This window comes from Chaetodon trifascialis, chromosome 2, assembly GCF_039877785.1.
Source record: "Chaetodon trifascialis isolate fChaTrf1 chromosome 2, fChaTrf1.hap1, whole genome shotgun sequence".
NCBI classification, from domain to species: Eukaryota; Metazoa; Chordata; class Actinopteri; order Chaetodontiformes; family Chaetodontidae; genus Chaetodon; species Chaetodon trifascialis.
Genome location: NC_092057.1, coordinates 20,829,036 through 20,846,842, shown reverse-complemented (window position 1 = coordinate 20,846,842; position 17,807 = coordinate 20,829,036). Strand labels below are relative to the sequence as shown.

Below are 17,807 nucleotides of genomic sequence, written 5' to 3'. Positions count from 1 at the left end.
TGTGTGAGTGTGTTGGCTCTGCAAACAGATGGATCACATTATCGCAGAGAAAATGGGAGCAGCCTGCAGGTCTGGAACAGCAGCATCCTCTGACTTCTACAGCTCCCCTCAAACCAGCACCTAAGCTCTGCAGCCGCCCCGCACACACACACATACACAAAGCCACGTTGCCTGACTCACTCGTCAATGGGAGTTCATAGTGACTTATTTATTGTAGGGTATTTTTGTGCTAGAACTCATATTCCTGTGTTATTTCAACGCTCGCGCTGCTTGGAAAAAGAAAGGCCTTGACGCAACAAGAAGTCACACACGTGCTCTGAACGCCTGTTCGCCTCTCGGCGGGTTTCCCGTGAGAAAACAGGCGGAACAGCAAGCATGTTACTGAGTCGTCACATTCCCCCGCACAGCCAGAGCTATGGAACGCATTTCGACAAATACCGACTCTCCTACACACCCCGACCCCGCCTCCTCCATCACACACACACACACACACACACACACACACACACACACACACACACACACACACACACACACACACACACACACACACACACACACACACACACACTGTGATGGGATAGCCTGCCTGTTACTTATTCGAGGAGATTTTATATGAATCCCATTTTTTAGAATACAAATCAAATCATATTCGTTTTCCACTTCCCTTTTTAAATTTCCATTGATAATATTGTGTTACAAGCCAACAACCTTTAAAAATAGTGTACGCCATATCACCTTGTATGCCTACGTCCTGAAAAAGGTCTGCAGAGGATGCAGACCAATAACTATGAATAACTTACTGAGCATTTCTCAATGGATTACCAACATGTATACCTGCATCACTACCAAATAAACACCAGCAAGCAATTTTGTTACAACCTGGCAACCCCAAATTTGTTCTACTTGATGTTTTAGAATTGATCTATAAGACATCAACATTTGCTACAGCTGATAACCCCTTCATAAAAGCTGACTTTGTAGGCAGTGATACCACAAATGATAATGTTTAACTTACACAAATCATCCGGGGTACTTTTTCTGCTATCAAACAAAAACTATGACAACATGTTCCTATGAACGTTTATTCCAGAAAAGAAAAGCAAAGGACTGAAGCAGACGGCCACAATACCTCCACTGAATGACCCAACAGGTAGGCTGATTTGCTACATTCCCCCTCTGTCTCTCAGCTTAAAGGACAACATAGTATCTGTACCACCAATGCTTTTCCCCCAGTCCATGGACCAGAAAAAGATGCAATTTCGCCATTAACATAATTGCAGATCTGGAGCTGCAGTGGGAGTCAGACTTGAGTCTAATCTTGTCACCACAGTGGAGGAAGTCTGAGCTGCTGATGTGCCGTTTGACCCCATGTGCTCCTTCACCATGTGAAGTATTTACAGAGCAGCAGAGCCTCTGACCTGCTCCCTTATCCCCCCCGCCATCACCTGGCTCTTCTCAGGCAGCCTGACAGGAGGAACGCTCCGTCTGTCTGCACACTGCTTCCTCATGGAGCCACACACACATTCCTCTATCTCTAATTTCAGTCTTCATGACCTTTGTTTCCTCACTACTCACACACAGCGCACTCCTCTCTCTTTTTTAAAGCTTTTATATACTCACGAGGGGCCAACGGAGTAGCTCTCAACTGGATCTGTTGGGAGGTTAAGTGCCTTGCTCAAGGGAAGCTCGTAGGTTGAAGATCATCTTTCACGCTGCTCACAGCACTGACAACTTCATACTGAAGAGAGCAGTAACTACAGAAACAGTGAAACTGCAAACTGGTTTTCAGGCTGACTGGCTGCTGCTCCGAGCTTCAATACATGAGGGAAGGCAGAGGGAAATGTTGGCACACCAAAGGGGATTTTTTTTCAATTACAGATTACAATTTGAGAAGCTAATTAGCTTTAGCAAAGGCTGGCCTTCGGCTATCTCACACTTAAAGGTCCAGTGTGTGGGATTTAGTGGCATCTGGCATTGAGTTTGCAGACGGCCTCACTCTTCCCTATAGTGCAAAAAACACAACAGGCACTTTGCGGTCAGTTTTTGATTTGTTCGTTCTGGCTTACCGTAGAAACACGGCAGAATAGAGGAGCCACTCCATCAGTAGATATAAGGCTCATTCTAAGGTAACAAAAACACAATGATTCTTGTTTTCAGTTATTATACAGCAATGAAAACATAACTATGAACATCATGTTCCATTCTGCCGATAAAAATCCTCCACAATGGACCTTTAATGTGGTTAGCTGTCCTGCTTTAGCTGTTTAGTTGACCTTCTCTCTGTGATATTACATGCTGTTCTTAAAAATCATAAGAGTGTATGGTACAATACGTGTTTATATGAGAAATCAGATGCCAAGAAGTAAGATTCTGGTCTTAATTCAACTTTGACAAAATATGCAGTTAATGTACTTGGCATTTGGCAGACAGTGTCTCCTTTCAGTGAGAGATACTCACATATTTTACCCGTAGAAAGAGAGAGATGTTGAAACTAAGGAATGTGGTTAAGTTCCAGGTGAACGAAAAAGCCTTCAGTGTCTGACCTCTGTCAGCTCTCTTCACCCTAACACACCCAACTCTTATCTCTCTCTCTTATCAGCTGCACTTCCAGAGAACATGCAGCTGTGTCGGCGCAAGCGTGTGTGTGTGCATTTTGTTTCTACACACGTGCAGGTTTATTTGACCAACCAGGGCAAGCAGGCTCCAGGGTCAGGGTCATACATTTTGTGAGTGTGTGTGTGTGTGCTATCAGGTCTGATGTCTGCAGAGAGACTAAGTGTAAACATTGAGTAAAGCTCTGTTTACTCTCTTTCTGAGTCTCTTTCACAGATTCTCCATTAGAGCTTGCTCTGATCATCTACCAAGTGCTTCATCATGAGGGCAGAGTGGGTAAGGGAGACAGGATCTATTTAGACAGAGCGTGGTCTTACTTAAACAAATCACTAAAGTTCCATACATTCTCAAATATATGGCCTCCATTTGGTAGACATTTATCCAAAGCACCTTATCGCTCCGTGACTGCATACACGTTGAATACGAGTGGCCACAAATAACTGTCAAGCCTGCAGCTCACTCAAATCTTCAGCAGCAGGCATGATGACGAGAGGTGTGAAGTGTAGGTATTCAGCACAGGTCCAATAAAAGATATGATAAGGGATTAAAAAGCCCCAAAAATACACTTAAGCATAGCAGTGATTTGAGTTCAATGCTAATGTTGGCATGCTAACATCCTCACTATGAAAATGTTAACATGCTGATGTTTGACAGTTGTATCATCTTCAGTTGGGTATTAAACAAAGGCGCTGGACAAATGAACATTTTGACTTGATAACGGTGCTGCAGTAAAAGTCAGAGGGTTACAAATATTATTAGAATTCATCCACTGGGAACCATGAATGCCTGCACAAACTGATGTCCCAGTTGTATGATATTTCACAGGATAATAGTTAACTTGCAGGTGGAGGATCACCAAAGTCATCAGGATAATCCTCGGGGGAGCACGAACGTCTCTCCAAATTGCATGACAATCCATCCAATAGTTGTTGGGATCTTTCAGTCTTTCAGTCAGGAATGAGTATTCTGTGTTATTGTGGGCCTTTAAAGAGATAAAACAGGTCATTTTTGAGGAAACTAATGATCAACAATGATCATTGGCTGCAGCCCCACTGCAAAGACTCCCATCTCTGAGGAAAAGCCCATCTTGTTTAAATGTTTGTGTAGAGAAATGCAGAGGGGGAACGGGGTCTACATGGAGACTGAGTGCTAAGTGGATGTGATAGTTTTCTCAGCCTCTACAAAGCCCTGTTCCGTGGGTGGCAGAGGCCTGGTGTTTTCACCTCAAACCCCAGGCTGAATCAGGCCCAAACAATCCTGCTATTATCAAAAACAATGAATTCAAGCCTAACTTCTAATATGGTACAGTGATTGTGTGCATTCACACCACTGTGCAACTACATGCTCAGTCTGTGATAACAAACAAAGGTAGTGAAAATAAAACTTTGGCAGAGTTAAAGACCCCTTTCAGTGTTTTTTACCGACACCACTGTTTCCCTACAAACTGCTGCGGCCAGATTTACAGTAAGGCAGACCGCGTCGCCGACCCAGGAAACACCGCGGGAGATTTTGTGGGGAAAGGTCTGTTTACCTCTGGGCAGAAAAACTCCACACTCTGTGAGGTAAAATAAACTTTGTGTGTATGTGTTTACGCATCAGAACTGCGCTCTCTTAAAGAGGTTATTGTTCTTTAGATTTCATAATAGACCAAAGGAAAGAAAAACAAATATGCAGTATCCATGTTTGTACATTTGTAGCAGATGTGTGCGTGCATCTGATTTTGCATGGCTGCATTAGAAAAGACTGTTAAGAAATCAGTGAAGGATTCTGGTTAGAAAACATCCCATGGTTTATAACTTGAACCGTCTGTGATGATGCGCTCCCATCACTTCCTTCAAGTTCAACATGAGTCCAAGAATCCAGGTTAGCAAAACGACAAGCCGCAGTCAATCTGTAGGGAACAAAGTCTCACAAATTAAAATGTTTTATCTGCTGTAGTTTATTTCATCTGAACAACCAAAGAGTAAAAATGAGCAAAAACCTGGAGTAACTGCACTCAGCAAAGAGAGAATCCAGCACATAGCCTGTACCTTTTCTGTACACATTCAACAAATGTGCCACATAAATAACCTTGTGTTGCCTCAAAAAATATAATGTAATGTGTTAATTAGTGAGCTTTAGAGGTGCTGGTGGGCTGATTTTGCTGCCTTTGGACAGAGCCAAGATTGCTGTTTCCCTCTGTTTCCAGTCTTTGTGCTTAGCCAAGTGTCTTCTGGCTATGGCCTCATAATGGACAGACATGAGGTTGGTATGGCTGTTCTCATTTAACAACAGTAATGATCCCTGTGCTGGGGTCCAGGTGTGAGGCAGAGAAAACAGGGCTGGGATGTACTGTTGTGCCTTTATCAGCCACCCCGATGACTCTGCCAAGTAAAACTTTGAAAACATTTTCACATTCTTTCGAACACACGAGACACGTCTTTTGACACTCAAAACACATTAGAAACATATCTTTCCTTTGTCTTGATATTGTCTCTGTCCCAGAGTTCGGTTCATCCTGTTATGTCACCTGCCTATTCCTCAGTCCTCTGCGTTCCTCTGAGCAGCCTCGTAACGCTGCAGGGCTCCTCGCCCTCGTCTCCGTCATCCTGAGCGGTCAGTTGAAATGGTAGTAATCTGTTCCTTCCTTTAGCTGCAAAGAGTTGAGGTTTTCCTCCAGAACACCTTCAGTCATGTCCTGCAGATGAAAACCCCCACACGGGCACGCACACACACGCACGCACGCACGCACGCACGCACGCACGCACGCACGCACGCACGCACGCACGCACGCACGCACACACACACACACACACACACACACACACACACACACACACACACACACACACACATTATAAGAAGAATCAGTAAACTCTGCTTCATCTTTTTAATGAAAGTACTGCTTCACTTCAGGTTTAATAATGGAAAATGCACAAAGTTCATCAATGCATAAAAAAAGACTTGTGATTGTCTCCAGGTGTTTGTGTGTGTGTCATAGAGAATGAGAGAGAGAGAGAGGGAGAGAATGATTGAGTCCAGGTCTCCGTGTCCTCTGACTATGATTACGTCTCCCAATTCCCATAATTGAGCAATTAGCAGCCCCTGTAGGTGGGGTCACTGGATTTGATGTCTGAGTCCGGCGAGGTGGTAAATAGGCAATCAGTGATCTGGCTGCCAGAACACCTATATGTCTGTCAGTGTGCGTGTTATTGCACCTTAAGAGAAAATAAAAAGAGTGTCATAATGTTAAGAAAAGGCTGAGCAACAGATATGAGTTTTGGAGTACAAAATGTGCAAAGAACAACTCTGGCAAAAACATGAGATGTTTGTACAAGTACCATGTGATCAAAGATCAGGCCACTGTCTCTACCCATTTCCTGATTGCCTCCTGTGTGTGTGTGTGTGTGTGTGTGTGTGTGTGTGTGTTATGTCCTGTGCCGGGCACACGCCCTTGATCATTATGTCGTTAACTTAGATTACAGACCTGAGGGACAGGCGGTCAGAAACAGCAAACATACAACACACAAACACGCGTTCTGCTCACCAGTTTAACACAGATAATGAAAGGGGCGGAGGCGACTTTGTAGTGCAGAACTGGGATTTTTGGCTTAGGTCTTTGCTGGAGGGATATCAACAGAGAGAGACACACACAAACCACACTGTTGGTCACAGCTTCACAGAAATCCAGTTCACTGGAAGCCAGTTGAATCATATCTCATAAAGGTTACAAGGCTCATATTCTTGGCTTGACGGCCTTGCAGCCCTCATTGCATTGAAGCACAGTAAACCTGTTTTATTTTGTTTCCAGGATGCTCGATCTCACCTTGGATTCCTCGTATGTGTAAAAGCCTTTCTGGATCTTGTTCTCATCGACATCACAGAAAGCCTTCACCTGATAAATGAATCACAATGACAATGAAGGAGAAGGAGACTTTTTCCACCACTTCTATTCACCAACAGGCAGAAAACAGTAAAAAACAAAAATCATTTGGCTGGAGTCTCACATCCAGCTGCAAGAGCTAGAGGAAATGCACCTTCTTCTGATTGGTTGGGCTGAGGCACCGGTACAGCTTCCGGCCCTGTTTCCCAGCGTTCCATATGGTGAAGCTGTCCCATTGGCTGAGAACTCGCTCCTGCAGAAAGTCCACTCGCAGCTTCCAAATGGTTTCCCTGGAAACACGGGAGATGAGAGGAAGATGGACACAGAGGCAGGAGACGTACAATCTGAAAATCAAAGATGCTGTCTGTAAACCTCAGTCAGGATTGTTTGTGACACTTTGGTTTGGAAACACTGATTTGTTTGATCTGAGGAGTTCCTCAGGACGCAGTGACAGACGCTCTCATGTATGCAGGTGACTTGTGTGGAAATGGGGTCTAAATTAATCCCACAGACACATACTGTGTGGGGATATTTAAGAAAACATTTTGAGGAGTACGCAGAGTCGCTCTCTTGCTGAGAGTTCGATGAGAACGCTGAATCCACTCTCAGATCTGTGCGTTAATATGTACAGCCATGAGATCTTAGCTTAGCGTAAAGACTGGGAAAAAAACCCTGTAAAACAGTTAGTCTGGCTCTGTCCACAAGTAACACTATCCACCGACCAGCATCTCTGTAAAAATTAAAATTTCTTGGCTGGGAACGGTGATTTCCTGGAGTCTCTGCTGGTTGCCTGGCAACCTCTAATCGACGACAAGGCTACAGGGACTAAGTGCTTACAGATATGAGAACGGTATCGATCCAACTATTGGCAAGAAATCATGAAATTTCCCAAAACTATTTCTTTAAAGGATGATTGCAGTTCATTACAATATGGGTTTTAGTTTTGGCCATAATTTCTCTCAGTAACAAGACTGTACCTGCCAAGTAAATTCTCTAAAAAGATGCCTGACAAGGACATTTGGACAGTCCTTGACAGTTGGACAAACTTATTTGGAAGAGAAAATGAAGCCAAAAGTTGAAATTAGTACCCAAACTGTCCACCGTAACCTTGCTTCAGCTTAACGTGGCCCTGTGGTTTAACTTCGACTGAGTAGTTAGTGGTGGCACAGTGGACCAAGTGGTACCACTGTCGCCTCACAGCTAGAAGGTCCCGGTGGCGTGTCCTCTGCCATGCCTCCAGTGCCTGCTCGAGGAAAAAAGGGGCCTTTCTGTGTGGAGTTTGCATGTTCTCCCCGTGTTCACCTGGGGTATCCTCCATAAAAATACCCCCACTAAAAACATGCAAGGAGATCACCACCTGACCAATGGTGACGAAGAAAGTTGGGTCCCGGGCGCCGCTGTCGGCTGGCAGCCTACCGCTCCTGGTCTGCCGCGGAGGAGACGGAGAAAATAATTCACGGAAGCATGGCGTGTGTGCATGTAGTGTGCAACTAACTGTGTGTGATAAATAAAGTACATTTCTTCATCTTCTTCTTCTACACTTGCTATAGTTACTATTGTTATATTGTATACTTTGTTGTGCATGTACTGTTTTCCTGAACAAAGAATGGTTATTACGCACATTTCAGGTGCTCTCACTTTCAGTTTGACCTTCAAATGAAGTAGTTTGAATAATTAGCCTAAATTGTTGGTTTGCTTACAGCCTGTCTGACCGTCTGCTCTGGATATCAGCAGCTGATGAGCATTAAGTTATCACAGCTGGGAGAAATGAAAGATATAACTGCAATAGTAATTCATCTGAAAAATCCTTTTCAGCATCAGATGATAATCTCCTCCTAAACAAAAGCGTTTACTGCATTTCTGAAAACTATAACTGAATTTTCATTAACTGCAGTCTGTTTTTTTTGTGCCTGTCTTAAATTAGCCTGTTTTCCTCTTGCCTGCACCTTGACTGATATGCACAGCTGTACACAGGCCTCTCTCTCTCTCTCTCTCACACACACACACACACACACACACACACACACACACACACACACACACACACACACACACACACACACACACACACACACACACACCTTTACACTCAGATATATGTCTTCATGCTCTACTCATGCTCATAACTCCTTCCTCCTCCCTCCATCACACGCACACACAGGCATGCAGTGATATTGAGTAATTATATGGACACATGGACAGGAGGTGCTCCACTCTCATCTCCTGACATCAGTGTCTTACTGGGTCTCACAGTGGGCCTCACACGACAAACAAACCCAAACCCACCACCACCGTGGAGCGCGGGTGGTCTCTACATTGCGTTTCTGTACATTCACTATACAGGCTTTGATTCTAAGACATGGCAGAAACATGGCGGAGATTTACTGTAAACTCGGTCTGTATACACACACTGAAGCCTTCATCCTCCTAATACCCTGCAGATCAAAAGGCAAACACACTTTCACGCACCCTGGTGTAGACTCACATACACACACTCACATTTATAAACACAGCCTTTGTGTGTTGAGAAGCCTCTCTGCTCAGTTACTCTTTGGCACCATCTTAACTCTTTTTAAAACACACTTCTCACCTCACTGACAGAGCTGCTACAATTACATATATGTGTGTGTGCGCGTGTTGTATGTGTGTGAGGGAGGGAGAAAGAAAGAAGATGACGGTTTCATCTGACTGAAGAGAGGAAGTAGGTAGGCTGTGATGGGAAGGGGTGATAAGAAATGGGGGAGAGTGGAAAGTAGGCAAGGCGAGCTTGAAATAGGCCTCCAAAAATAGAGAGATGATAGATGAAGACAGAGAGGAGGATGATGGGTGAAGGAGTGCGTCAGTGTGGCCAGATATACGAGTAGTGGACAGACGCAGGGGAGGAAGGAAGGAAGGAAGGAAGGTAGGAGGAAAGGAAGGAGGGACGACAGGAAAGAGAGGTTGAAAGAGAGGTGGTGTGGGAGGGAGGCAGGAAAAGACCTTCTCCTTTGGTGTTTTACATTTTGAGGCGTGCACGCGCACACACACACACACACACACACACACACACACACACACACACACACACACACACACACACACACACACACTTACACACACACACACACACACACACCTGCAGACACCACATGACCTTGAATAAACACAGGCAGCAGGGGTGTCAGATCCTTCAGACACACAGACACACACACAGACACACACACAGACACACACACAGACACACACACACACACACACACACACACACACACACATCATCTTAAACACGGGATCTGACGGCCTCCCGACAACGAGATACTGGACATTCCACAGAGAGAAGAAAACAAGTTGAAATTCCTGATTCATTTGCTGGGAAAGTTTCTGGAATTCACGAAACATTCTGAAAATCTCATGATTACGAAAACATGCGTCTGTGTGTGTTTTTGTGTGTGTATATTAGTGTGTGAGAGTAGTGAGGCCTGAGAAAATCTGGGATGCCAGTGGGCAGCTGTGAGTAGGTGGTGGATCAACACTGTGTCCAAGTATGTGTGTGTGTGTGTGTGCGTGCGCATCTGTGTGGGACTGACTCTGTTACAGAGTGTGTGGTGGCCTTCTCGTGGTAACGGTACACCAGCAGGCACTGATCGACTCTGTCCACACCCCCTCCTTGACGAATACTCTGGTAGAAGAAGAGCAGGTCCTCCGGGACTCCCTGGAGAGGAGGAGGTGGAATAATGGTTGTAGTTGACGATCAATAACTGTAATACATTTATATATTAGATGTTTTAGTGGCTGACTGCTCGGGTGAGTTCAGACAGGATTTTATCAGCCTACAGTTGGGTCTGGTTCAGTGTTTGCTGTTCAGACGTTAACCCTCACCTTGCCTCCCTCGTCAAACGCGCCAACCTTCAGGAACCAGCTCCTTGAGCAGAACCATGTCGGCATGATGACTGTGGGCCCATGAGACGTGTACACCTGAGACACACCAGTTCAGATTATAAAGCAGAACATTTGAACACACGCAATCCAGAAATCACATCGTCAGTCATATAATGCTGTGGACACAAAGCGAGTGTCCATTGTGGTCACTGTGAATGGCCAAGTTTGTAAGAAAATGTGTTCATGTTTAACGCAAACACACAAACAAGTGTGCACTCAGGCTTCCACAATCAAATCCTGAAGAGTTATCAGGATATGTAATTAGATTCACTTATTCAAGCTCTCTCTCTCACACACACTCACACACACTCACACATACACACATGGTGCAGGAAACTTTTCAGCTTCTTCTTTCAGCTGGACTATAAAGAAAAAGGAACTTTTAGTCTTGTTGGAGAACATAACATCTGTATCAGCTAAAACCTGTCCGAGATTTGGTGGAAATTTCCCATTTGGATTTGAGGAGCAAACAGCCGAATGGAGAAGGACTCTGAATAAGTTAACTTCTAATCCTGCGAACAAAGCAGGTTAGAGTGCAGCCACATGTGCGCTCGTCCAGAAGTGTGCGCTTCCTGGAGTGTGCAGGGGAAGGATGCACACTTCCATCCTCTCGCAGATGATCTTTGACTAATGAGTGTGTTTTGGCCTGTCCTTCTTTTTTTAACCACAACTTCGTTAATGCACAAGGACCACATTACAACCTTTATTCTGTCTCTTTTTACTCCCGCCTCATGCCCGCTCCTCTCTCCGGACACCCACCCCTCCTTGTTCCTCCTTTCCTCTGTATGTGTGTGTGTGTGTGTGTGTGTGTGTGTGTGAGGGTGTGTTTTGTACAGCAGTGTTTTTGCATTTTCAATCTGAGGGTCATTCCAGGTTGATCTGTCCAACTACGTCACTGTGTGTCACATGCTGTGTGTACATGTGTTTGTGCGTGTGCATGAGGATGCGATTGTTCTTGGTTGAAGTGGAATACTACTGCATAACTGAAATGCATCGCAGATGAAGAAAATTGTGAAAAACATCTGGATTCAGCCAGTCAAACAGCTGGACAGAATCTTGTGTGTGTGTGTGTGTGTGTGTGTGTGTGTGTGTGTGTGTGTGTGTGTGTGTGTGTGTGTGCGTCCGCCTACGTACAACTCCTCTCCCTTCTGTTGTAATATTGCAACATTTTGCAGATGTAAGCTGTGGCCAAAAGCATGAATAAGAGGAATAAGAATGAGTTCTGGGAAACCAGGGGACAGCGAGAGGGAGAGAGCCGGTGTGGATGTCAGAAATCAGCGGGGTCAGGCAGGTTTGGGATGACCATATCTAATGTGATACAGATGAGCGCTCAGGTTCCAGCTCTGGATCAAGTTAAACGAGCTCCACCCTGTAAATCTCTGGTTTTAACTCAGTTAGATTCTGTTTCTTTTACCTAGAAACTGAAAGTAAAGGCCGATAAAGTGAAGAAAGAGAAGGGGAAGGAAACGGAGCCTGCAGAATCAATGCATGATCTCATTCTCATGCTCCATGAAACTTAATATCATATAAATATCCTGGAATGTCTGCTAAGGAGTTATGCAGACTCTGTGTGCGTGTGTGTGTGTGTGTGTGTGTGTGTGTTAGAGTGAGAGTGGGTCCAGGTTGTCTTGTATCCATGGTGACAGTATGTTTTGTTCAGACAGGAACAGTTGACTTCCATCTCTACATAAATAGAAATGCTGCCACTGGTTTCATGTTTATTTCAGGGCTCTGTTAACATTTAATGACTAATGTGTCGACTTAATATGGTCAAAGTAAACAGATAAGCTGTAAAAGAGGAATAAAAAGATTTTCACTCAAGAACACCTTTAACTAGTTTTTGTGGTGTGTAAAATGTCTAAACCTCATCAACATCAGTCTCGCTGAATGATGTGTCATACTGCAGTGTATTATTGACTGTCGCACCGCATTAGCAAGGCAACACAACGGCAATGTAGGAGAATGTTATCAGTCATTTTTGGGCCATAAAACGATTTCTTCTGAAATCCAGTCTGGTGGAGTGCAGACGCTAAAAATGAGCCTGTAAATTCTGCACGTGGATTCGTTCACAGTAACTATACTGCTGTTTTCAGTGATGTTAAGAACGTTCCAGAACAACAGGGACTATTCTGTATGTAAAAATGTCTACTGCAGGATCAGCTGAAACAGAAACAGTCTTCAAAATGTGCTTTTCCATTGCCAACAGTTTCCAGTATGGACTACCCTGAGCAGACAGCTGCCAGTGCGACCTGCTTCCTCTGGTGGGACTGAGATGGACAGAGAGGTCGGGAGTGATGCTGCATCCTACTTCCAGTCTACTGCCACATTTCCGTGGAAAGTGCGGACGGCAGGTACGTATCCTGTTTCTGTCTGACCTGGTGGCTGCCTGGCACATGACCTCTCCCATCCCAACACAACACATTCACAGACACAGCATGTGTGTCAAAACAAACACTCTGTACCAGGCGGTGGGTATTTACCTGTGTGCTGAGCTGATCCTGAGTTATTGTGTTGATCCAGCGAGTGTAACGCTCTGTGGACCCCTCTGGAAGCCTCCGAACTTTACAGCCAATCAGCTATCACGAAAGCACACATACACCATACGTGTCAGCTTTGGCTCTGGTAACTCATGGGAACTTTCTTGAAATTTTACATGCAATTCACAATTAATCATCATCGTCATTAATCATCATATAGCCCTTTTTTTTTTTTTTTCCATGTTTGACACATACAGGGGCTTACATAAAGAGGAGAGAGCTTACACAGAACTGAATAACAAACCAGACGGCCTCATTTTTATCCAGAATCATAAACAATTACAGCCATCACAGAGAGAGGCAGGTTGTTTGTGCAGGGCAGCAGGCCTGCTGTCTCCATGCTGTCTCCCTCACTTCCCTCACACACAACCTTTAACCTCTGACCTGGCAGGCCACAGAAAGCATCAACACCGGATACTACTCACACTGCTCTGCATGCCAACTGCATGGAAAAACACACACACACACACACACACACACACACACACACACACACACACACACACACACACACACACACACACACACACACACACACACACACACACACACACGTGCGCTAACTGTTGCAAACAACATGAATATTTTTTTATTTTTAGGGAGGGAGCAGTCAGAGAGAAAGAGAGAAAGGGAAGCAGGGGGGAGAAAAGTGAGGAGAAAAGAAAGGGAGGAGGGGTGAAGGCAGAGAGCAACAGAGAGGGAAGGAAGTGAGTAAGCAAATGCTTGAGGGAGAACTTACTGAGTTTGGGTGGAGGAGAGATGCCTCATACTGCAGGCGAACTCTTTCAGGCAACATAACATCATCCTGGAGAACAAAAATATAAATTGAAAGTTAACAATAGTCAGTACTCAACATCATGTGACATCAGGATCAGTATAAATGTCCTATAAAGGTCTCATGTCAGCTTTGTGTATGCCATCATTAAAAATGGAAAAAAATGTGTTTTTATGGCTAGGAGGTCTATTTCTCTGTCAAGCTCTCCATCTATTGACAGATATCTAGCAAGATAACTTCATTAAACTGACAGGAAAATAGCAGCAGCTACTTCATACAAATCACAAAAAACAAATGAGGTGAGTGAGAAAACAAGTGCAATTAAAATGCCAAATTACAAGAAAAATAGCCAAAATATACAAAATAAAATCAGAAAATTTCGAATAGAGACATAAAAACATGACTAAAGAGAGATAACTTACAGTTGTAATACTCTTCAACTTACACCATACAAAGCTGGTAAAAACAACATTATTTTCGTGGGCTTTGTGGGAATAAAGAGGGCAGAAAGAGTATTTAAATGGGAAGTTAAAAGTTAAAATGTAAATTTAAGGTTTCAGAGGAAAAAGCGTGGCGGGATATGATCAGTGTGGAGCAGCACAACACAAACAAATGTAAGAGAAGAAATGTCAGAAGTTGATTGTTTTCTGAGAAAGCAATCTTATTTCCATCAAGTCTTTCATTCTGGCAACAACCCATTAGCAGAAACGAGCCTTTGATACGCTGCATGACTCTGAACAGAGATCGCAAATTTAGATGTTGCGGCCTTTGATTCGTAGTTTTGACAATTTGAGCCTTCAAACAAGCAGCTACAAAGCACTGTTTCAAAGACAGAGCTGCCATTCATATGAACATGCACACATAAAGCATGTATACATCAAACGCGGCTCTGAGCTCATTAGTTATGTGTTCTGACAGGTCTGTCAAACAGTCACTGAGCTGCTGAGCTCTGCGTGTGAATGTGCAGCCTGTGTATTTAGACAAACCAATATGAACGAATTACTTTTGACTCACTACTGTATGTGTTATGGGAGACATCTGGAAAATGAAATGAAACATGCTCTGACACACACACACACACACACACACACACACACACACACACACACACACACACACACACACACACACACACACACACACACACAACTTACCGCATCCTGAAAGCACAAGTATTGTCCACAACTCTGAGATATTGCCTGATTCTTTGCATATCCCACTGAAAGACAAAAGAACATTGTATGTTTATGTGTGTGTGTGTGTGTGTGTGTGTGTGTGTGTGTGTGTGTGTGTGTGTGTGTGTGTGCCCGTACATTTGTATATGCCTCTGTGTGCTAACTATTTCCATTTGGCTATGTTAGTAATTCAACCATTAAACATGTGGCAACATTAAAAATGTCATTTTCAAAATGACAAAGCCAATTAATGTAACATGACACTGTGAGGCCATGCCAGTCACACACAGGAGAGAGGAAGTCCACCACAGTGATTATCATGCTGCATTATCTTTGTCAAACATAACTGTTCCCTGATTGATCAGAAGAATGTAAAACTACACCATGAACTATTAAAACTAAACACAAAGCTTCTTAATTTTGCTCCCCGGCAAAACATTTTCCCAGTCTTGTTGATCCAGTGACAAATTGATCCAGTGACAATCATTAGTAACTCTGTGGTGTCCAGCTGAGGGTTTCCTACAGCTGTGGCAGTGTGGCCACTTCATGTAATGTGTTACTGTGTTGGTAATGAGTACCAACACAGTTATTAGAGACCAAGAAGAATATGTCACATGTTAATAATAATAAGAACTCTTATTTGTATAGCACTTGCATGTTGCAAAGTGTCTTACAGAAAAAAAGATTAAAATAGTAGAAATGATTCAGACAATATAAAAAGGTTAAACATGACGCAGAAGCAACAACTACTGCAGAAAAGCAAGCTTAGAAAAATGTGTGTTTAGTAGAGATTTACACATATTCTTTAGACTGTATATTACAATACAAAATGGTGTCGTTCTCTTTGTTTCAATTTATTTTTTTATTTTTATATTATTACTCTGAGTTCCTTTTGTGGGAAAATCTACTGTTGCAGGATCTGGGGTTGGCTGCAGGTATATACTGTATGGGCACAAATGCTCACAAATGTATGCTGGAGCCAAACCAAAAAAGTGTTTTGAAAGTAATCAGGAAAAGTTTAAAATCATATTGAAAATCTCCTGCTGATTTTTGAAATGATTTGTTGAGCCAAAAGAAAAGAGGCAATGCAAATATGTCACATTTCACTCACTGAATTACAAGTATTTTTGACAATCTAAGCTTTTAACTTCAAGCTCAAATTATTGGCAAAGTGCAGAGTTCATGGCCAGTTTTCCCCTAAAAATAACTATCTGATCAATTCCTTCTGTTTGTCTATTACTTCACTCAGCCAATCTGGCTTCACATATAAAATGAACTGCCAAAGTCATTGTTCGACAAGATAATCCAACATAAAGATCTATTGACCTCCTCTGGGTTGTGCAGAGTTGTGGCCAGTGATCAATAGTGAAATGCCCCTGGCCTCCAGCCTCTCCCTCCAACCCTCCACCACTTTCCTAGAGTCATCCTAAAGAACACACACACACACACACACACACACACACACACACACACACACACACACACACACACACACACACACACAGAGAGAGAGAGAGAGAGAGAGAGAGAGAGAGAGAGAGAGAGAGAGAGAGAGAGAGAGAGAGAGAGAGAGAGAGATGCGACTGAACTCATATTCTCAAATAAATGACATACTCACATGTGTAAATGGGCAAACAAGCAAACAAACTCACAGTGCTTGCGTCATCAAACACGGAGAGCTCCATGGTTCCAGTGAAGTCTTGGTGTAGTACAGCCTGCAGACACTCATCCAGCCAGCAGGATGCATTGTACATTGGCATGACAATACTCTGAGCCCAGAAAGCACAGAGAGGGATTTTACAGTCAGTGCAGCTAATTTACGTACAAACAAGCAGCCAAGAATAACTAATAGGATCCTATACAGTACACAATCAATTCTGGAGTTAATTTGCGAAAATGTGTAAAACTGCTGCAGTGACACGTCTTAAAGATGATCTGTGATAGATCGGTGGGGAAAAATGTTTACACTAGGGTGCACAGAAATAAATCATCAAGCTAATTCAATAATAGATAAACTAACAGTGTGTCAGTGTTTTGAAGAACACCTCATTTCCATGTGCAGCATCCAAAAGCTGCCCCTTCTGCTGATCACACAACTTCAGATCAGTACATCACTGTTAGCTGTGTTCGGGCGTGTCAGCCAACCACCCACCACATCCACTGCTCTCCTCTCATCCTCCTGCTCACTCAACGGCGTCTCCGTTTCATTTCCCGTGGCACGGAGCCGCTTCGGTGGGTTCATGTCACGCCTCCGAGCCCCCGGTCCCTCTGCTACTAGAGTCCGCTTCTTATGTGGGCAACGAAACAGAAGTTAGACGACGTCTAAACTCGGTTCAGCCGATTAAATATGTCACATAAGTATGGTTGAAAACGATGGCGGTAAAATCAGTAGGTGACGAGAAGTGACAAACGGGAGCTACACGTGAATAACTAATGTCCGTTCAGACATTTTTAACTATTCTCTATATGAAATGGATCCACGTCAACAAAGGATGTCTCTTGAGAGGTGCTGTGTACATTTAATGACGATAAAAATAACAATTTTAGCAAAACGTGTAGTAAGACCTTGCTGCGTGGAGAACAGTCACAACTTCCGCAAACAATGAATTCCAGACAGCCATTGGCTCGTGTAAAACACGGACAGACACCGGATTCGCTATAGCTCACTGTCAATCATGTGGAATAGTGACGTCGCCCACAGCATGGCAAACAGCTTTCTTGCTCGTCTGTTTGCGCTAGAAAAAAAAGCTGTTTACGCTTTCAATAAAAAAAAAAAAATCAAACATAATGTAGAATATTAACATCTGACAACATATGATAAATCATCATTAATGCTTAATTAAGATTTATATATCCTTTGAAATATATTTATGTTTTGTCTGGAATTTCATGAAACTTTGTATTTTGGTTGTCAATATTCATTA

The 17,807-nt window shown here is 43.5% G+C and overlaps 1 protein-coding gene across 1 annotated transcript; it reads right to left on the bottom strand.

Moving 5' to 3' along the window:
- Nucleotides 1-4,606: 4,606 nt before the first annotated feature.
- On the bottom strand, nt 4,607-17,461 carry b3gntl1 (UDP-GlcNAc:betaGal beta-1,3-N-acetylglucosaminyltransferase-like 1). Its single transcript, XM_070988977.1, has 12 exons — nt 17,036-17,461; nt 16,536-16,652; nt 16,210-16,309; nt 14,863-14,927; nt 13,673-13,738; nt 12,877-12,972; nt 10,337-10,432; nt 10,045-10,169; nt 6,633-6,768; nt 6,422-6,490; nt 6,143-6,217; nt 4,607-5,293 (listed from the first exon to the last, which is right to left on the bottom strand). Exons 1-12 carry the CDS (start codon nt 17,123-17,125, stop codon nt 5,213-5,215), a joined length of 1,116 nt encoding a protein of 371 aa, XP_070845078.1. The 5' UTR covers nt 17,126-17,461; the 3' UTR covers nt 4,607-5,212.
- Nucleotides 17,462-17,807: the final 346 nt, after the last annotated feature.